Genomic DNA, 21467 nt, shown 5'->3' with positions numbered 1-21467 from the left:
CTTCAGTTAAAGAATTATAACAGGTTCTTAAATTCCAATTCTTGCAGAGGTAAGACAGGTTAGTGGGACAGAAGATGTAAATCGGATTTAAGCTGTTAGAGCATGACCAGTCTGTGCATACTGAGCAAGACATACCTATTTCTGGAAGTTATTTGTGACTTAGTTTCAGCATCTTTTTTTTTTTTTTTTGCCATTAAACAATGTGAAATCTCTTTAGACAAGTTAGCCCTTCAATTAAATTCACACCAAAGCAAAGTTTTATCTGAATTCTCTCAATTTCAGAAAGTAGGCAATCCATGGATACCTATCCATGTTTGTGTAGACTGGGGAGTGGGGGAAGGATAATAATGTTTGCCACACTTCCTTTCCTTCTCTTTTCAATTTCATATTTCAAGTAAAATGTTCAAGCAAGGCTCCTTTTCATCTGTCTCCCTCTTATTATTTTTTTTATACTCTGACACATAAAACTTCCTTAAAGGAATAGTGGTTTCATTTCTACTTCTTCATAACTTAGTCACATCTTCCCACTCATGCCACATATGAACTCATATGCCTAGAATTTGAGACAAAAAACACACTTTCAAGGTTGGATTTTATAGTAAGACACCATGATTTTAAATAATAAAACATCATTACCTCATTGACAAATATATTAACATTCATAACTTATATAATTATTTTGAATTAACATAGTCTTTGAGTTCCCTCAGGGAGGGGACTCTCAGTCCTTAGGGAGTTTTTTTGTGTGCGTGTGCAAATAAGACAAAGATGAGGCAGGGTAAAATTTTGTAAGTTGATTTGGTCACTTTATTGAATTTTGTGTTAGCACATAAAAAGTTTTCCTTCTCTTCAAACTTCATTTTTAATGAATTCATCTATAGGTATTCTTTTAAAATAATTTTGTTGGACTTCTTAAATAGCTGAAGTGGTTACTAATACACTTTACCCTAAGATCTGCTATCTATAAAGTCTTGTGTAATTTCAAGGGGAAATGTTCAAAATGTCTATATAGAAAAATAAATTACATATTCGTTCCTAACAGAATAAAAACACTATTCTTTTAATTTGAACCTTTAACTGAAAATGGTGGGTTTTGGTTACTGAAGCAAATATTTCTTTTAAGAATGTTTACTGAACTGAAAACATTTTACTGAAAAATGTGAGCTTTATTTGGTTATCTGTAGTTACTGTGAGATCAAAGTAAAGGGAACCTACTCTTTAAGCCATCCTCTTTAAACCTCAAGTTTTTACCTCAGAAAATTGATGTCATAAAAATATTTTCCATATCCTGCAAGCAAAGGTTACACCCCCACAAAATGCTTGTGGTATTCATATACTTAGCATAAACAAATTTAAATGTTTTATATATAAATAAGTATGAGAACATTTTGAGAAATCTGAAAAAAAAAATTCTGTTTAATGAAAAAAAACTAGTCTTGAAGAGACTCAATTTCTGAATGAACAGAGGACAGAGTGAAAGAAAACAGAAAAGATGCAGCTTAACTAAGAAAGAGAAACAGAAGCAGTATCATATTAAACAGAAAAAAATCAGAATGCATAGGCCTTCTAAAAAAGAAAACAACCAAATTTCATTTTTATATAAATAATAAACTTAATAAATAAAATCACACAAATTTGTTGTATGGAAAGACTTAGCATTATCCTGAAGCAAATATTTCTTTTAAGAATGTTTACTGAGCTGAAAACATTTTACTGAAAAATGTGAGCTTTATTTGGTTATCTGTAGTTACTGTGAGATCAAAGTAAAGGGAACCTACTCTTTAAGCCATCCTCTTTAAACCTCAAGTTTTTACCTCAGAAAATTGATGTCATAAAGATATGAACATATATAATCATCTCTAAATTAATCACCTGTAAATTAATCTACATATTTAGTGTTTGGGATATTTGGAGGATGGAATTTTAAACATATTTGTTAAATTCTATTAGATATCATAAGCATTAAAATAATCAAGAAGATTTTAAGAAAAGTACTAATAAATAGGACATTTTCTATAAGATTTAAAATCTGATACTGTTTTGATTTCTGTGTAATATAAGTTATCCCCAAAAGCTCATATGTAGGACAATGCAGGAAGTTTGAGAGGTGAAATGATTAGAGCATAAGAGCTATCAGCTAATCAGAAGATTAATCCATTTTATGGATTTAATTTGAATGGATTAATGGATGGTAACTGTGGATGAGTAGGGTGTGGCTGGGGGAAGTAGGTCACCTGGGATGTGCTCTTGGAGATTATATTATCCTGGGCTCCTGGAACTCAAGCACTCTCTGCTTCCTGGCTGCCATGTCTTGAGCTGCTTTCCTCTGACATGCCCTTCTGCCATGATGTTCTGCCTTATCTTGGGCCCAGAGCAATCTAGTTTAACCTCTGCATCCAAGAGCCAAAACAAAGTTTTCCTCCTGTAAATTCTTTATGTTGGGTATATTGGTCACAGTGACACAAAGTAGACTAACAAAGATATAAAGCCACATTTAGATTCAAAGGAAATGAAATCTCTATCACAAAGAGATATCAATATTCCCATGTTCACTGAAGGATTTCCATATTAGCCAATATGAAATCAACCTAAGCATCCATCAGTGGTTGAGTAAAGAAAATGTGGTATATCTATATAATGGTATATTATTTAGTCATAAAAAGAAGGAAATCTTATCACTAATAACTACAAAGAAAAAAAGTTGTGTCTTCACTGAACATATATAAAACTTTTTCTTGTCATTTTTACACAGCATTTACATTATATTGGTTATTATAAGTAATCTAGAGATGATTTAAGGAATATGGGAGATGTATGTAGGTTATGCACAAATACTGTACCAATTTAAATAAGAGACTTCAGCATTCTAGGATTTTGAAATCTGTGAGGCAGGAAGGCTTTTGCCCAGAATCAATCTCCCATGAACACAGACAAAGTTACTTCCCAATTTGTATCTTCAGAAATGACTTCTTATCCAAGAACTTTTCTTAGACATGTAACTTCCTGCTCTACATCTTCATCTAGATGTTTAATAAATTTCTCACATACAACATAACTCCAAATTTAAATTCTAATCTTCAATCTCAAGTTTTGTCTACTCCGAGTCTGCCCTGTCTCAGTTGATGACTTCTTTAACCTTCCAGTTTCACAAGCAAATGTTTCAGTACACCTATGATCCCCTCCCTTCCCTCTACACACAATTTGTCAGAAATCAATTCAATAATAATAATAATGTCTATTATATTCTGCTGCTGTATGTATATACGTGACTGTATGACCAATGTGATTCTGCAACCTGTACAATCAGAAAAATGAGAAATTATACCCCATTTGATTCAAATGTATGAAATGTCAAGATCATTGTACTGTCATGTGTAACTAATAAAAATAAATAAAATTAAAAAAAGAAATCAATTCAAATTTCAAAATATATCTAGAATCTTCTCACCACCTCAGATAGTTATCAACTTTATCGAAATTATTTCCACTTGTTGCCATAACTATTGTAAGTGCCTCCTTCCTAACTTGTCTTCCCATTTCCAATCTTGATCCCTTTCAGTCTAGTCTCAAGAGAACAGCCAACATGATCCTTTAAAAAAAAAAAAAAAAACTAATCCAGATCTGCTCAAAACCCTGCAATTTTTCCCCATCTTCTACAGATTAAAAGGGAAAGGGTACACAATTGCTTACAAAGATCTTCTATTTCCCTAACTCCTTACTCATCCAGCTCCAGTCACACTGGACACATTGTTTTTTGTTGAACACACTTTAGAATCTTTGATGTAACTATTCCCTGAGTCTGGAATGCTCTTTTCCCAGATGTGAGAAAGTAACATCCTCACCTCCTTCCCTTAGTTGCTTCAACTTCTCAAGATTGTTTCCTCAACTTCCTCACTTTCCCATGCTCCAAATTTCCCATTGTCTAAATTTTTTTCTTTCATTTTTGGTTGCCTTTCTCATCAATTAATATACTGAAAATTGCAGTTTTATATCATGTATTTTTTCAGCATTTGTACACTCTGACAAAAATATGAGCTGTTTGAGGACATTCTACCACTATTTATGTACTTACAAAAGTATTTGGTAGATAGTATATACTCAATGTTTTTGAATGAGGTCATTAATAATTAAAAACAAATTTAAATCATATATATATATTAAACAAATTAAAAATGAAATTTGAACAGTAATTTCACAATATGTACATACATACACATAGGGAGAGATGAGTGATAACTTATTAATTTATAAGTAGATCTTCTTAACAAGAAAAGGTACTTCAACAAAGAGTAGGCAAAGCCCCAGATTAACATTTTATCTATAAAACACAAATAGTCAAAAAAACTACTCAAAAATAACTAGTAACCAATTACCATCCAATCAAAATTAAAATGGCATAACAATTGCACATCAATTTCAAATGCATTTTAAATTATAATACCTTCTAATGGTGAAGACTGCTGAATTTGGTATTATATAAATACAGTATATAGAATGAAAATATTCTTTCTGAAGAAAATTGATATACCCAATACATTAAAAGCCCTCTATTGTTCTTACTATTTATTCCATAAATTCCAGTCTAAGTAAGATGAACAAAAAATTATATTACAAGAACAGTAAAATAAATGTCCCCAATCAAAAATGGGATTGGTTAAATTAATATAAACATTTAACATACACACATGTAGTAGTAGGCTGCTTTTAACTGAAAAATTATGTTTGCAAAAGTTTTAATGATGAGGTGCTTGTTGTCTATATTGCATACAGAAAAATAAACTTGTGCCTCAGAATTCCCATCATCCACACAAATATATATGTATAGATATGCACACACGTATGAATAAGAATGAGAATGATATATTTTAATACTTAATACTACCATTTTCCCCTGTGTGGTAGGATTATATGTAATTAATTTTTCTTCTTTCAAATATTTAAAAATTTTAAAAAAACCATTTTAATCAGTAGAAAACAAACCAATAAGTCCCACTACAAATGTTTTAACCAACAATAAAATAATGAACGCAGAATTTAGGTCTGATTGTGCTCACTACTTTATTTCCCAGGCAGGGCTTCCAGAAGTCTATTTGCTTGAGGAACTGGGAGACCCTTATAAATTATTTCCACAACATTCTGGGAAGTAACTCTGCCCAGAGCCATGGCCCTGCGGAACAAAGAGCTTGTAAAATGTGGATTACTATCATTAGCAAGCTGGTTCCACATCTGTTCTCATGAAGCTGGCAATGCCATAGGAAGTTCAAGTATCCTGATGAAAACCACCTATTTTTCTAATCTTGCAACATAAGAGTCATTGTGCTCTTTCTTCTTCCCAACCCTACTCTATCACCTCACCTTACTTGCACTCACAAGTAATTTCTAGTTCCATTGATTCTGCATGGAATTTCTTTAACACACCCTTTATGTTGTCTTACAGTTTGTCCTAGTCTTTTCAGGGTATTATAACAAAATACCATTAACTGGGTGGCTACAAACAACAGAAATTTAGTTCTCATAAATTCTAGAGGTTGGGATGTCTAAGACAAAGGTGCAAACAGATCCAGTGTCTGGTCAGGGCCTGTTGTTTGGTTCACAAGTGCTATCTGGCACCTTTTCTCTGTGTCCTCACCTAGAGGAAGAGGAAAAGAAAATCCCTCAAGCGTCCTTTCTTAAATTATATTTAATTGGTATATTATAATTACATATAATAATGGGATTTGTTGTTATATATTCCAACATGCACCACTGCCATGAGTATTCATACTGGGAATCAAGGTGCAAAAACATACTGTGGTGTGGCAAGGTCTCATGCAATGCAGAATTAATCAGCCCTGGGTGCCAACCACATCCTTGCTCCAGAACACTGAAATGCAGTCATACTTCTATGTGCCTTCTGCATCTCCTTTTGTTAGCCACACTCCCCACCACCACCACCACCAATTACTGTGTCATTCAAGCGCTTGTTTTTTCTCACTGCAACTCTGAGAGCTCCACCCTATCTCTGGATTTACTCCAGCTCTAAACTCCTCATGATGACCATGGTATTATTGGGTATTGATAAATGACATCACTATTTTGCCAGCCAAGATGAAAGCTGGAGCTATCTTTTAGCTGTGTGTATGTGTGTGTGCGTGTGTGTGTGTGTGTGTGTGTATGCACAGGTATTTGTGCATGTACTGTGAAGTAAACCAAGGCCCTTCTACAGGCTAAGCATGTGCTCTACCACTTAGCTATATCTTCAGTCCTCTTTTGGGACTTTAAAGCTTGGGCCTCTTTTATAAGGGCATAAATCTTCTTGAAGGCTCTGCTCTCAGGATCTAATCACCATCCAAAGGTTTCACTTCTTGATACTATCACATAAGGAACTGCATTTCAACATATGAATCTGGAGGGTACACAAACATTCTCATCATTTTTCATTAACCACAGGACTTCTTCAGTAGCCTTCTCCTTAGTCTTGGTGTCTCTGGTGTCCACACTCTTCATCTCCGTACCACCCAGAACTATACCAGTTCATATTTCACAAATAATTTAGATTACATTCTCTAAATCAAAACACTGGTTAAGTCATTCTAATTAAACACATCCAGATGACTGTCCATTACCTTAAATGTTAAAAAGAAAAAAAGAAAAGCACAACTCCCCAGGTTTTGGGGCAGTGTATCCCAAGGGTTCCTGTGACACAGCCTAAACCTACCTGCTCCTACCTAAAACTCAGAGGTTGGTAACTTGAGCTTACTCTTATGTGACTCTTCCCTCGTATTAGATCATTTCACTGTTTGAGTTAGATTGAAACATGTACATTTTATGTCTTTATGAATAAACTACAAAGTATGGCATTTTTTATAATACTATGGATTATAACAAAACATAAAATGACATTTTTGAAAAGGATGGCTCAGACTATTATGATCTTTATATTTCTTGGTTAATTTGTTAACAGTTTCCATCAGAAAAAAAATTATTACAAAATATTTTCACTCAATCTGAAAAGTCTTTAGTAGAAACATATAACTGTAGGCAGAGGATGTGGCTTAGTGGTAAAGTGCTTGCCTGGCATACATGAGGTCCTGAGTTTAATACCTACTACTGTTAAAAATAAAGGGGGGGGTGGGGATAGGAGATATGTAACAATAATGTGAGTTTGACCATTATTATAGTGCGTGATTTTTAAAAAAAATTAAAATCAGCATAACTTAAATTTACAACATGAGTGAATATAACTTGACTCCTTACCTAAACAGATTGATGGGATTTCTACCTTTTTTTTTTCCTTCTGTTCTGGGGATTGAACAACCCAGGCTTCACGCATACTTGGCAAGTGCTATACCACTGAGCTATATCCTCAGCCTTCCACATTATTGAGGAAACAGGACTGAGGTGTAGTACAGTGGTAGAGCACATGTTTAGTAAAGTGTGGTAAGTGTGAGACCCTGGGTTTAATCCCTAGCACTACACTAAATAAATAAAATAACTTTAAAAGTTATTGAGGAAAAAGATGATATTTCATTCTGCTTTTTAATTATTCATTATATCTAACAGCAGAAATACTATCACATAAAAAGGGAGTCATTAAATCCTTCTTGGTTAAAATGATTTTAAAAAATAAATCTAAATGGTCACAACTTACAGAAATAATTTCTATTCAATATTCTGCTTTATAGTAAAGTGTCATTTATAAGCAAACGGAATGAATTTGGGGCCTTTCCGATAGGGATTCACAGTATTTGACTTGTGATTATTGAACTCATCCTCCATCTGAAAAGCATTTAGTAGAAGTATATAACTATGGGCTGGAGATGGGGCTTAGTGATAGAGTGCTTGCCTGGCATGCATGAAGACCTAAGTTCAATACCAGCACTGTAAAAATGAACCAGGAAAATATGTAATTATAACCTGACCCTGACAGTTATTATAGGTGCCATTGTCTTTCAGTCTTGAATCTAACCTTTATGGGTACTGTTAAATAAGTATTCTGGTATTCTATACTGAGATGTGATTTCATAAGATTGAGCCAGTATGACCTAATGATGTATATACTTCCACCTAGCTCAAATCCAGAACTAGAAATATTCTGGCAATATATAAGACAGTTGTTCCTACAATAAAGTTAATAGCTTCTTGGTTTTGGTTATTATAATTATCAGAAGCTCCAATTGTGTGTGTGTGTGTGTGTGTGTGTGTGTGTGTGTATCTGTGTATGTGAGGGCTGGATATATAACCATCAATTAGTTACATTTCATTAAGCTAAAAAAATAGTCATGAGATTAAAAGTTGATATTTAATAACAAACTGGACAATTTCAAACAAATATTCTAAAGGAATAGTTCTGTGTTGCATTATATTCTAGGGTAAGGGTGTGCATAAAATCTGCTGTAAATATGATCTTTGAAGAGAGAAAAAACATTTTAAACGAAATTGGAAAATGAAAAAGCTTAATGTGTTTTGTACAAACAGCAGGGCATAATGGCAAGATTTCCAAATTAGAGCCACATGTGTTGAGAGAGATGTGACAATACTTAATTGAAAACAAGATACTGAAAACAAGGTTAAAATAATGAGACATTTGCAGAAGCAATAGGAAAGAAGCTCAAAAAGATAATATGTTTTGAAATTTCCATTTCCTATGCCACGGAAAGAATCACATTTTATACCCCTATTCCCTACAAATAATAAAAAAGCCAAAGTTCAGTCCTAAGAAGACAGATTAGATTGAAAATAAAATAATGGTAGTAATTCATAATGCAGTGTCTTTTTCCCTCTAAAGATGATAATAGCAATAAAGATTCATTTTAAATTAAGAATATTTAATTTTAGAAAAGATGAAGATTAGCCAGGATGACTCTATCCTCCTGATTCTAAATATGATAATAGCTGAGGCCTAATATTGTTCTTTACTTTGGCACAATTAGTGTTAAAAACAAAGAGAAACCCACAAATTTAATTTCTGGAATTCATATGATCACACAAATCAAAATTGCCAAGAAGAGCAAACAGGATACTTTGGTTAAGTATATATATTTTGAATTGATAGGAAATGTCATGAAATAGGTATTACCATGCAGCTTACAATTTCTTTTGCATAAGAGAAAAAGGAAGGTCACAAAAATATGACTTTTGTAATATCATTATCTGCAGATAATCAGAAGTCAATGTCCTTGTCAGTGTATCCTTGCTTGAAAACTTAAGTAAAAAACAGAAGTACTCTTTGGGAGGACATTGGAGAATTTCAATAAAATGAAGCAAAAACACAACACTTGACTTTGTGAGACATGAATGGTTAACAGGGAGCTACATTCTGCATCTTCTACTTTCTCTCAGCCGTATAGTCCTTCACTTTGCTTTTCTATACACCTATTATCCAATGCTTTACCTCTAACCACTTAGCCTATGGACCCCAAGAAAAATATTCCTATTGTCTAATCTGCTTTGGAGATTTCCCTTGGTCCAATGAGCTATGACTTATGGGAATGAAGATCACAAGGTATGCTGTTCCCTATGTTTATCCCTTTATCCCAGAGTACTAATCAATTGTAAGTCAAAGAGCTGACACAGGTGAGAGAACAATTATTTTTTAAAAATTAAACCATGATTAAAAAGAAAAAACCCAAACCTTCTACTGATAAACTCAAGTGCTCACTTGTTTTTTGTTTTTTTTAACTTATAGGAAAAACATGATAATGAATTTTATTTTGCTTTCCTGTTTGTCCAGAATGTATGAAATGATGTGGAATAGAAAGAGCAATTTTAGACACATTTGCTTTCTTTTCTCTTCTCTTTTTTGGTGGTACTAGAGATTAAACCCAAAGATGGGCTATCACTGAGCTATATCCCAGACTTTTTAAAATTTTATTTTTAATCCTGAGACAAGGTCTTGTTAAGTTGCTGAAGCTGACCTTGAAGTTGAACTTTTGATCCTCCTGCCTTAGTCTTAGGAGTAGTTGGGATTCTAGGCATGTGCCACTGTGCCAGGCTAGACATATTTACTTTCTTGGTGAGTTTCAAGCACATAAACTCTTACATGAAGATTAACTACTTTCATTTTTAGCTCTTTATGGCATAATTTTACATAAGTGTTATTGTTTTAAATGTTAGCTAATTGAATGGCATCTAGTTTAAAAGCAGCTTTTTTCTAAGTACCCATTGATTCCTGTAGAGATATATGGAAATTGATAAAAATTAGAATATTCCTAAAAACAAACTGACTGGTCACCTTTGTCAAAATCAGAGAGAACAGTGAATCAAGTGCTTTATAAACCCCTTGACTGGCATACTTGCCAGGACAAAACTACTTTCAGGTCCCCTGGTGCACTGTAAGAGCTCTGTTCCTATTTTTTGATAAATCCTACTGTTCGCTCACACACACACACACACACACACACAAATAAGACATTTATATCAACGAAAATATTTTGGAGATAAACTAAAGTGAAAAGAATTATTCAAATATTTAACCACTCTTTATCACTGATGCAAGCAATCTAGCCACTTGGAAAAAATATATACAAGGATACTGTGTTCATTTTTTTCTCATCTGTGGCTCAATAACCTTGGTTACCACTTGAACATCCTTAAATCCAATCCAACCAATTCCTTGCATTGTTATCAAAATCCTGCATTGCCTCTCAATTTTGTATAAATCAGAAAAATAGTCATAATTACAATTACAGTAGCAAGTAGCTTTCCCCTTTCTCTCTTTGATATCTTCCCTTCCCACTCCCTCTTCTTTTTTTGGGGGGTAGCTTATTTATCATTCCATCTTTCTATAAGAATATTTTCTAATAGGACACTGTGTTGGAAGAATCAACTGTACAGCAAGGAATATATTTCATAATCAAAAAGATTTTGAAAATATGGATAAGTGATAATAGTTTTCCCTATACCAGTAAAGAAATTTGAATCAGGACTTTTAAAATTTGAATCTGACTCAAGGTCTAATAAAATAAATATCTGTTAAATAAATTATTGATGACTTTGTAAAACCTCTGTAGAGATATAAAGTTTTCAACTTTTTCTTTTCTTTTTTTGAACATCTATTTCTATTTAATTGTTTAGCAGCTGTTTTGAAGAAATAAATTCAATATAATGCATGATTTGTAAAACCCATTTGTAATGCAATGCTTTACGTATTCTGCTTCCACTCACAAATAAGCTATATAATAAAAGTTATTATTACCCATTAGTACTAGTAGTAATCATAGTGACTGTAAAGATAGTACTAACCAAGTGTTCTATGTCATTCTAGAAAATCTGCACCTCATCTCAATTTTGCACAATTCGGGGAGGTAGATATCATTACATCCTTCGTAACAAGTATGTAACTGGGAAACAGAGAGGTTTATCTGGCTAGGGATGGGAAGGTTTTTTTTTTTTTTTTTTTTAATTCTTCTTTAGAAACCTGAAAAACAAATTACATGAAGAAAGATTTGTTGCTTGCTGGCATTTTAATATGGTTTATTAAGAGTCTATATGAAAAATGAATGTTTTTGATGTAAGAATTAGGTTAACAATTTGGTATTTCTAAAAGAATAATAAACATATGGAAAACATTATGAGCAAAGGCACATTAGCTAAAAGTCTATTAAGTTTAAGAGACAAAAAGGCACACAGTATTTCTTCATGAGGAGTCTAAATATTGCCTGTTCTGTTTTGTCTCTGTGCTACCAATTAACATGTTCTGTTATTTGATGTATTGGAGCTCATTTGTTGGAGACTCAAATCATTTTAGTAGAGGAAAATGAGCAACTTTTTAGTATTAAGTAGATTAAAGAATTTGTTCACTGGTGTTTGACTTAGGCACTTAGGGAATATGCAAGAGAGTGAAGCTTAATTTTTACATTAAAAATCGAGACAAGTATATAGGACTATGTACATTTCTTCCGTTACTAAAAGAGTGCACGTTTTGTCACCTCATTTTCTTGCTCTTTTACTTTTGGGTGGTTATAAATATACCACACTTAAATCTATACTCTCAGAATAATTTATATTAGATAATATCTAATAATTATGAATTCTTGACTTCCATACAACCATCTCTAGTCCTGTAAGTCATATGTTTAAGTAATAAAAAAAAATACAATAAAACCTGGGAACCAAGAAAGATCCCTCTATTATATGACCAGTATGTGCTTTCCAGACTGAGGGGGACGTTCCATTTATAACTCTCATTTGTTTCCTACCATTGTGGCCAAGTTTCCACTTATTACATGTCTCCTTGCCTTAATATTAACTTCCAGTTTGGAACACTGTAAACTGTTTCTCCACCCCTAAATTAAAGCAAATGATATCCACCCCACATCCACCACCAATTTTACTAGCAGCCACTTCAAAGATTCCATTTTAAAAAGTAAAGTATGGCCACTGCTTCCTGAAGCCAAGATCAGCCCTGTTTATAATGAAGCTGGACTTTCTCTGACTTCCCTTCTATTTAAACACTGAGAGTTTTTTCCAAGACATCCTTTCGTGTCCTTCAAAATTGAACCTGGTTGTTTTGCTGTTGTTATTAGTGACCGGTTGAAGGATTGATAAAAGGGCTCTGGTAGACTCTCCCTATGTAGTCCTGCTTGGGACCACCAAGTGGGCATTTTCTGTGACATTTCAAGACCACATCTAATTATCTTTAATAAACCTAAAAGTTCTAAAACATTTAAAGATTGCCTTAATTACATGCAATTTCAGAAATGCAACAAATCAGCAATATTTTTTAGATTGTCAATGTTTTATCAAACTATATAAAAGTGGATGGCAAAAAATTTTTAAAATGACAAAAACACTCTACAATTGTTCAACTTTCTGTTTCCTCTGCTCATCTCTCCTTTTTGACCTTTTTCTCAGTCATTCCTTGATAGTGGCCTCAGGAGCCTCATGTGAAGTTGCTTATTACACAAGTCAGTGTTACCCTTTGTCCATGTGTGTACACTGTGACTATTAATTAAGTCTGGGTCAATGTAACTGAAGCTGGATGCATACTAGTATCTTTCTAAGTCCTCGCCTCCCTCTGTATTCCAGCCTGCCATATATACATACAGTTTGTGTATGTAGGGAAAAAAGAAAACACAGTTACAGATGCTTAGACTTTGTACTAACCTCCATGGGAGCTGCTGAAAGGTAAAAAGCTACCTTCTCTCTCTCTCTCTCTCTCTCTCTCTCTCTCTCACACACACACACACACACACATACACACACAGTAATCCAAATAGTAGTTTAGCTTAAGCTGAAGATGTCTTCCTTCATAAAAGACCTGTTCTTGGAATCTGAAGGTTCTGACTCTCAACTATCTAAAAATAATTTATATGCTTGGGTCTTTCAAATTCTGCAGGTAATGTGAATTTGAACCCTAAACCCACTAAGGGCCTATGGAAGGTTATGTTAGATACAAGGAGACTTTGTATTTCTCCCCCACCCACTGCCAGAAAAACAGTATTCTATAGATTCTCAACCATGTTCCCTGCCCTGCTTCTGCCCAGAGTTGTTTCTTGTCCCCTGTGTGGCTATAACATGATGCCTACATGCCCCAATATTTTAGCTCTTATCTTAAAAAAGAGATGATACAATTGAATTAAATTTGTAAATTGTAGAGATCTTAGTTTTTTTCCTCTGAATACATTAGTCTTCTTTTAGTTCTGAGGACATGTTCCTCCTATCACCCAGGGCTTTTTGCCCAAATGGTATTAAAACATTCTTCTTTACACACACACACACACACACACACACACACACAGTCATTATTGGAGATTGTTCCTTGTAATTCTTCACATCTGATTTTAACAATTATGGTTATATATCTTTTAATTATGGGAAAGGAGTGGTTTTGCCATTGTGCAAACACCATATAGTGCACTGGCTAATCACTCCAAATGGCCTCTTGATGCATTCAAGAGACACAGTAAACATAGGATATATGAGGCAGCTCTTTGCATAACATGGCATTATTGTTTTGCAGTGTTTTTTTAATAAACAGAGGAGTATATTCAAGCCAGGCATGGTGGCACACATTTATAATCCCAGCAACTCAGGAAGCTGACATAGGAGAATCACAGGTCAAGGTCAACCTGGGCAACTTAGTGAGAGCCTGTCTCAAAAATTAATACTAATAAATAAAAAAGTGCTGGGGATATAGCTTAGTGTAGACCGGACTTATATTCAATCCCCAGCACCACAAAAATTAACTAATAAATTAATTAATTTAATTAAATAATGTTAGGGCTAGGGGTTGAGTTCAATGATACAGTGTGGGCCTAGGAAGCTTAAGGTCCTTGGTTCAATATCCAAAACCACCAAAAAACAAAAAAACCTCTTTCAAATCAACAGAAAATATAATAAAAAGTATGGTATAGTAAATGCATAAACCAGTAACTGTTCTTTATTATCATTGTAAAGTATTATGTGCCATACACAATATTTTATGTGCTATGTAGTATTGCTATGCTGTATGTGCTAGACTTTCATAGGCTGGTAGCCTGCTAGGTGCATTTACAGGGCATCACCATAAACACTTGAGTAGCACAATGTTTAATGTTGCAACAGGACATTATGATGGCTGTGTTATCACTAGGTGATGGGAATTTTTTAGCTCCATTATTGTGTATAAGATCATTGTTGACTGAAACATAATGATGTAGCATATGATGTTCTTCCTCAGATAGGCCTTCCTTAATCATTCACGATGCAAAATCAGCAATAACTTTTGTATTTCAGCATTTTCAAGAGGCATATAGAGTTCACACATACAAAAAAAAGTTTGGGTTCCCGGATATTACACTATAACTTTTCATCCCCAAGAAGTAAACTACCATTCATTGAATAATAAATTTACTACACAAATAAAATATTACTCAAAGTATTCAAATATGGAAGATACATCGACAAAGAGAAATAAAAGAAAAATAAGAGAGAGAGAGAGAGACAGAGAGAGAGAGAGAGAGAGAGAGAGAGAGAGAGAGAGAGAGACACTAAAAGTACTTTAGGAACTTGCTCAGGAACACTTAATAAGTTACAGTTGTAGCTGAATCCAAAATCCTGAAATAAAGCTTAGTTATCTATTGTTTTAGAAACTAGAATACCTAGGCAAGGAAAATTGTAAAAATCCCCATGTCTGAAAGACCAGAGGACAACATTTTATCTTCTCTCTGAGTCAGTAGAATGTTCCTTACTTGGTTCCAGAAGATAAGTAAGGATTTATGCACATATGTTACAATGTCAAAATAAGCTCTTGTGGAGCTTGTTCCTCCCATTGTTTTTCAACATTTGCCAAGCAACTGTACACTTCTGACATTAAGCTTTACATATTGATTTTCAGCCTCACCAAAAAGCTTTAATGCAGTCTTATATGTAGTTGTCAAAATACTTGGTTCAAAGATCATCAGACTCATCTATTTTTAGCTGAGTTTAAAAAACTAACACTAATTAAAAATAATATTCACAAAATGCTACATATATATATAAAGTAAACTTAAAACAACACAGAATTTAATAAGCAATTCATAATCTTGCAACTTTTTAGATCTCTTCATTTTATCATATTATGGATTTCACTTGATTTAAAAAGAGAAGGCTCTGTCAAATGCAGGGTTGCCAACATCAGGAAAATATTTCAAGCAAAATATTCTGCACTTTGTCTCCATATATACCCACCACAGCTCACAAAATAACAAAAAGCATTTGTTCCAAAAATTACAACAGTATATTCTACGATTTTTGTTTGTGCTCCTCAAAATATCATCATATATCAGTCTGTTAATTTTTATGGTTGAGAGCATATGGGAGTTGAAACAAGCAGACATAGCTCTACTAGGATTAATAATTAAAAATAACAGATTCACAAATTTAATCAAATCAAACTAACAGCAATGAGACCTTCACTGCCCTAACAAAAACATTTTGAATTTACAACTGCTTCCTGAATGCCAATCATATTTAAACATTATATTCTTAACATTTTTCTGTTTTATAATATAAAATGCTTGAATATTATATTCATAACATTTTATAAATATTATTTCATTAATACTCTTAACGTGCTTATATTACAAATAAGGAGATGCACCCAAAAGAGAGAAAAACAAGGAGTCTATAACACAAAAATGCAAAATACCTGAAGGGCCGTAAGGATATTTGCTAAGGCCTGTCCGTAAGTGTCATGACAGTGAACAGCAAGAGCACCTGGAGGTATTTCTTTCATGACACTTTCCAACATTCTCTTCATGCTTCCTGGAGTCCCCACTCCAATGGTGTCTCCCAGAGAAACCTCATAACAGCCCATGCCATACAATCTCTTAGACACCTGTTGAGAAAGACCAAGTGCTTGTAAGACAATGGAAATGAACAGACTTATACCTCCTTGTTCCTTAGCAAACACCATCTAGAGGTAAAAATCACAACTAAAGTGACTTTATCCATGGAAATATATGCTTTAGGTTTCTAGTCCTTCCCCTTTCTCATTGAATTCTAAGCATTACATAAAACTTTGAATGAAATTACTACCATTATCCTTTTCTGATATTCAAGGTTATCTTAGAATCATCTGTTTGATTATCCATTTATCTATTCAGTTATGAAATTATAAGCCACACTTTTAATGATGGGAGGCTGATACGTCTCAACACTTTAATCAAACATAAGAATTACAGATTTATTTGGAAAGTAGTATTCCTCTAGGTATGACATCAAATGTCAATAGACATCAGTAGCAGCTTCAGCTTTTCAGTTGGTAGAGGACTGGTCTAGTTTTTCCTGGCTCATAAATGAATGCACTTGTACAATATAAATTGTAATGTCTCCTCTAACCCAATAACTATTGTCACTTTCAAAGAATAATGTGAATTTGCATAAAGACAGCATGATATTTTGACAAAGACATGGTTTTCGGAATCAGAGATTTGGATTTAAATATCAGCCCCATCAAAGCTAGTGTTGAATCCACCTATTAAGACCTTAATTCCTAGTCTAAAGGATACAGACAACAAAATTTCTTCCTTTGGTGTGTTTCCTAAGCCTTAATTATGTCATTTTTTAAAAATCATGTTAATCGTACCAATGTTAATGGCATATTTGGTTGTGAAAATGAGAATGTGTAAAAGTCACTCTATATAAAATCTGGCACATACTACTCATTCACTCATTCACTCATTCAACATGTACTTCCCCAGAATCTATTTTATGCCAGGCACTATGCTAGATAGGAAAGCAGATACTGACATAGCTTATGCTTTTATGGAGTTTTGAGTCCAGTGAGAACATATATAACACCACTGAGAAATGTATAATAATAATATGCTAAAATAAGAATATTGAAACAAAGAAACAAGATTTTATGAGCATACATCAAAGGAAATTGACCCATCTGTCATGCAGGAAGGACTTAGGTGACAACTTGAGATACAGTAAGCTTGAACAGTGAAGGAAGGAAGGGTCTAAGAAGAGGGTTCCAGAAAGGATATGGAATGCACAGATTAGCAGGTTCCAGGCAGCTGAAATACAAAATGTAAAGAGCATCTCAGGCAGGAAATAGTAAAATGTTAAGGGCAGTGTGATGACAAAGCAAAAGCCAAGGGTTGGGGGAAGAAAAAGGGAGGACTAGAGGCTTGAAAAGATAATTACAGCTTGAAACAGTCATTTCAGAAAAAAAAAAAAGAGTGCAAAATGAAAACAGCGCAAAGGGTCTCTTTAAGATGCTGCTGATCCTTAATGTCTAAGGCTTCCAATCTGCCTGCCACAGAGCTCTCTTAGCAGCTCCTCAGGCATTCTGGTGCAGGAATCCAGTGTGTGGTACATCCATAGATGAAGCAGAGCAAAAGAGAGAAAAGCAAGGAGTCTTGTGAAAGACTACAAAATCTAAGCTTCATTATTTCATAACATATCTGCCTTTGTGTGCAAGATTTTTGTTTCAATAAGATGATGTGATAGATCTTTTTTTTATTGGTTGTTCAAAACATTACAAAGCTCTTGACATATCATATTTCATGCATTTGATTCAAGTGGGTTATGAACTCCCATTTTTACCCAAAATACAGATTGCAGAATCACATCGGTTACACATCCACGTTTTTACATAATGCCATATTAGTAACTGTTGTATTCTGCTACCTTTCCTATCCTCTACTATCCCCCCTCCCCTCCCCTCCCATCTTCTCTCTCTACCCCATCTGCTGTAATTTAATTCTCTCCCTTGTTTTTTTTTTCCCTTTCCCCTCACAACCTCTTATATATAATTTTGTATAACAATGAGGGTCTCCTTCCATTTCCATGCAATTTCCCTTCTCTCTCCCTTTCCCTCCCACCTCTCATCTCTATTTAATGTTAATCTTTTCCTCATGCACTTTCTCCCTGCTCTGTTCTTAGTTGCTCTCATTATATCAAAGAAGACATTTGCATTTGTTTTTTAGGGATTGGCTAGGTTCACTTAGCATAATCTGCTCTAATGCCATCCATTTCCCTGCAAATTCCATGATTTTGTCATTTTTTAGAGCTGCGTAATACTCCATTGTGTATAAATGCCACATTTTTTTTATCCATTCATCTATTGAAGGGTATCTGGGTTGGTTCCACAGTCTAGCTATTGTGAATTGTGCTGCTATGAACATCGATGTGGCAGTATCCCTGTAGTACACTCTTTTAATGTCTTCAGGGAATAGTCCAAGAAGGGCAATAGCTGGGTCAAATGGTGGTTCCATTCCCAGCTTTCCCAGGAATCTCCATACTGGTTTCCAAATTGGCCGCACCAATTTGCAGTCCCAACAGCAATGTACAAGTGTACCCTTTTCCCCACATCCTCGCCAGCACTTGTTGTTGTTTGACTTCATAATGGCTGCCAATCTTACTGGAGTGAGATGGTATCTTAGAGTGGTTTTGATTTGCATTTCTCTGACTGCTAGAGATGGTGAGCATTTTTTCATGTACTTGTTGATTGATTGTATGTCCTCCTCTGAGAAGTGTCTGTTCAGGTCCTTGGCATATTTGTTGATTGGGTTATTTGTTATCTTATTGTTTATTTTTTGGAGTTCTTTGTATACTCTAGATATTAGGGCTCTATCTGAAGTGTGAGGAGTAAAAATTTGTTCCCAGGATGTAGGCTCCCTATTTACCTCTCTTATTGTTTCTTTTGCTGAGAAAAAACTTTTTAGTTTGAGTAAGTCCCATTTGTTGATTCTAGTTATTAACTCTTGTGCTATGGGCATCCTATTAAGGAATTTGGAGCCCGACCCCACAATATGTAGATCGGAGACAAATTTTTCTTCTATTAGGCGCAGAGTCTCTGATTTGATATCAAGCTCTTTGATCCATTTTGAGTTAACTTTTGTGCATGGCGAGAGAAAGGGGTTCAGCTTCATTTTGTTGCATATGGATTTCCAGTTTTCCCAGCAACATTTGTTGAAGATGCTATCCTTCCTCCATTGCATGCTTTTAGCCCCTTTATCAAATATAAGAAAGTTGTAATTTTGTGGATTGATCTCTGTGTCCTCTACTCTGTACCATTGGTCCACCCACCTGTTTTGGTACCAGTACCATGCTGTTTTTGTTACTATTGCTCTGTAGTACAGTTTGAAATCTGGTATCGCTATACCGCCTGATTCACACTTCCTGCTTAGAATTGCTTTTGCTATTCTGGGTCTTTTGTTTTTCCATATGAATTTCATGATTGTTTTATCTATTTCTACAAGAAATGTCGTTGGGATTTTGATTGGCATTGCATTAAATCTATAGAGAACTTTGGGTAATATCGCCATTTTGATGATGTTAGTTCTTCCTATCCATGAACAGGGTATATTTTTCCATCTTCTAAGATCTTCTTCTATTTCTCTCTTTAGGGTTATGTAGTTTTCATTGTATAAGTCTTTCACCTCTTTTGTTAAGTTGATTCCCAAGTATTTTTTTTTTTTTGAGGATATTGTGAATGGGGTGTTTTTCCTCATTTCCAATTCAGAAGATTTGTCACTGATATACAGGAATGCCTTTGATTTATGCGTGTTGATTTTATATCCTGCCACTTTGCTGAATTCATTTATTAGGTCTAGTAGTTTCTTTGTAGACCCTTTTGGGTCTGTTAGATATAGTATCATATCATCCGCAAATAGTGATAATTTAAGTTCTTCTTTTCCTATTTTTATGCCTTTAATTTCTTTTGTCTGTCTAATTGCTCTGGCAAGTATTTTGAGAACTAGATTGAATAGAAGTGGTGACAGAGGGCATCCCTGTCTTGTTCCAGATTTTAGAGGGAATGCCTTCATTTTTTCTCCATTTAGAATGATGCTAGCCTGAGGCTTAGCATATATAGCTTTTACAATGTTGAGGTAAGTTCCTGTTATCCCTAGTTTTTCTAGTGTCTTGAACATAAAGGGATGCTGTACTTTGTCGAATGCTTTTTCTGCATCTATCGAGATGCTCATGTGGTTCTTATCATTACGTCTATTGATGTGGTGAATAATATTTATTGATTTCTGTATATTGAACCAGCCTTGCATCCCAGGGATGAATCCTACTTGATCACGGTGCACAATTTTTTTGATATGCTTTTGTATTCGATTCGCCAGGATTTTATTGAGGATTTTTGCATCTAAGTTCATTAGAGATATTGGTCTGTAGTTTTCTTTCTTTAAAGTGTCTTTGTCTGGTTTCGGGATAAGGGTGATGTTGGCCTCATAGAATGAATTTGGAAGATCTCCTTCTTTTTCTATTTCTTGAAACAACTTGAAAAGTATTGGTATTAATTCTTCTTTGAAGGTTTTGTTAAACTCCGCTGTATACCCATCGGGTCCAGGGCTTTTCTTGGTTGGTAGTCTTTTGATGGCTTCTTCTATTTACTCTTTTGTTATTGGTCTGTCTAAATTGTGTGTATCTTCCTGACTCAATCTGGGCAAATAATATGACTTGAGAAATTTATCGATATCTTCACTATCTTCTATTTTATTGGAATATAGGGTTTCAAAATAATTTCTAATTATCTTCTGTATTTCTGTAGTGTCCATTGTGATATTGCCTTTTTCATCCCGTATGCTAGTAATTTGAGTTCTCTCTCTTCTTCTCTTCGTTAGCATGGCTAAGGGTCTGTCAATCTTATTTATTTTTTTGAAGAACCAATTTTAGTTTTATCAATTTTTTCAATGGTTTTCTTTGTTTCAATTTTGTTGATTTCCACTCTGATTTTAATTATTTCTTGCCTTCTATTACATTTGCTGTTGTTTTGCTCTTCCTTTTCTAGGGTTTTGAGATGAACTGTGAGTTCATTTATTTGTTGATTTTTTCTTTTTTTTCAGGAATGAACTCCAGGCAATGAATTTCCCTCTTAAAACTGCTTTCATTATGTCCTATAGATTCCGATATGTTGTGTCTGTATTTTCATTTATCTCTAAGAATTTTTTGATTTCCTCCTTTATGTCTTCTGTAACCCATTGATCATTCAGTAACATATTGTTCATTTTCCAGGTGATGCAGGATTTTTCCTTCCTTTTTTTATCATTGATTTCCAGTTT

At 34.2% G+C, this 21467-nt stretch overlaps 1 protein-coding gene across 5 annotated transcripts in view; it reads right to left on the bottom strand.

The window, feature by feature from the left end:
• Positions 1 to 21467, bottom strand: part of Hmgcll1 (3-hydroxy-3-methylglutaryl-CoA lyase like 1) — a 138306-nt gene that overhangs the window by 43967 nt on the left and 72872 nt on the right. For all 5 annotated transcript variants that reach the window (XM_027938272.2, XM_027938273.2, XM_027938274.2 and 2 more), the window contains one exon: positions 16094 to 16282. In XM_027938272.2, coding sequence (XP_027794073.1) covers positions 16094 to 16282 — 189 coding nt within the window. The remainder of the gene's footprint in view (positions 1 to 16093; positions 16283 to 21467) is intronic.

This window comes from Marmota flaviventris, chromosome 6 (assembly GCF_047511675.1).
Source record: "Marmota flaviventris isolate mMarFla1 chromosome 6, mMarFla1.hap1, whole genome shotgun sequence".
Lineage (NCBI taxonomy): Eukaryota > Metazoa > Chordata > Mammalia > Rodentia > Sciuridae > Marmota > Marmota flaviventris.
Note: the sequence above shows the minus strand (reverse complement) of the source record. Positions and strands in the feature narration are given on the sequence as shown.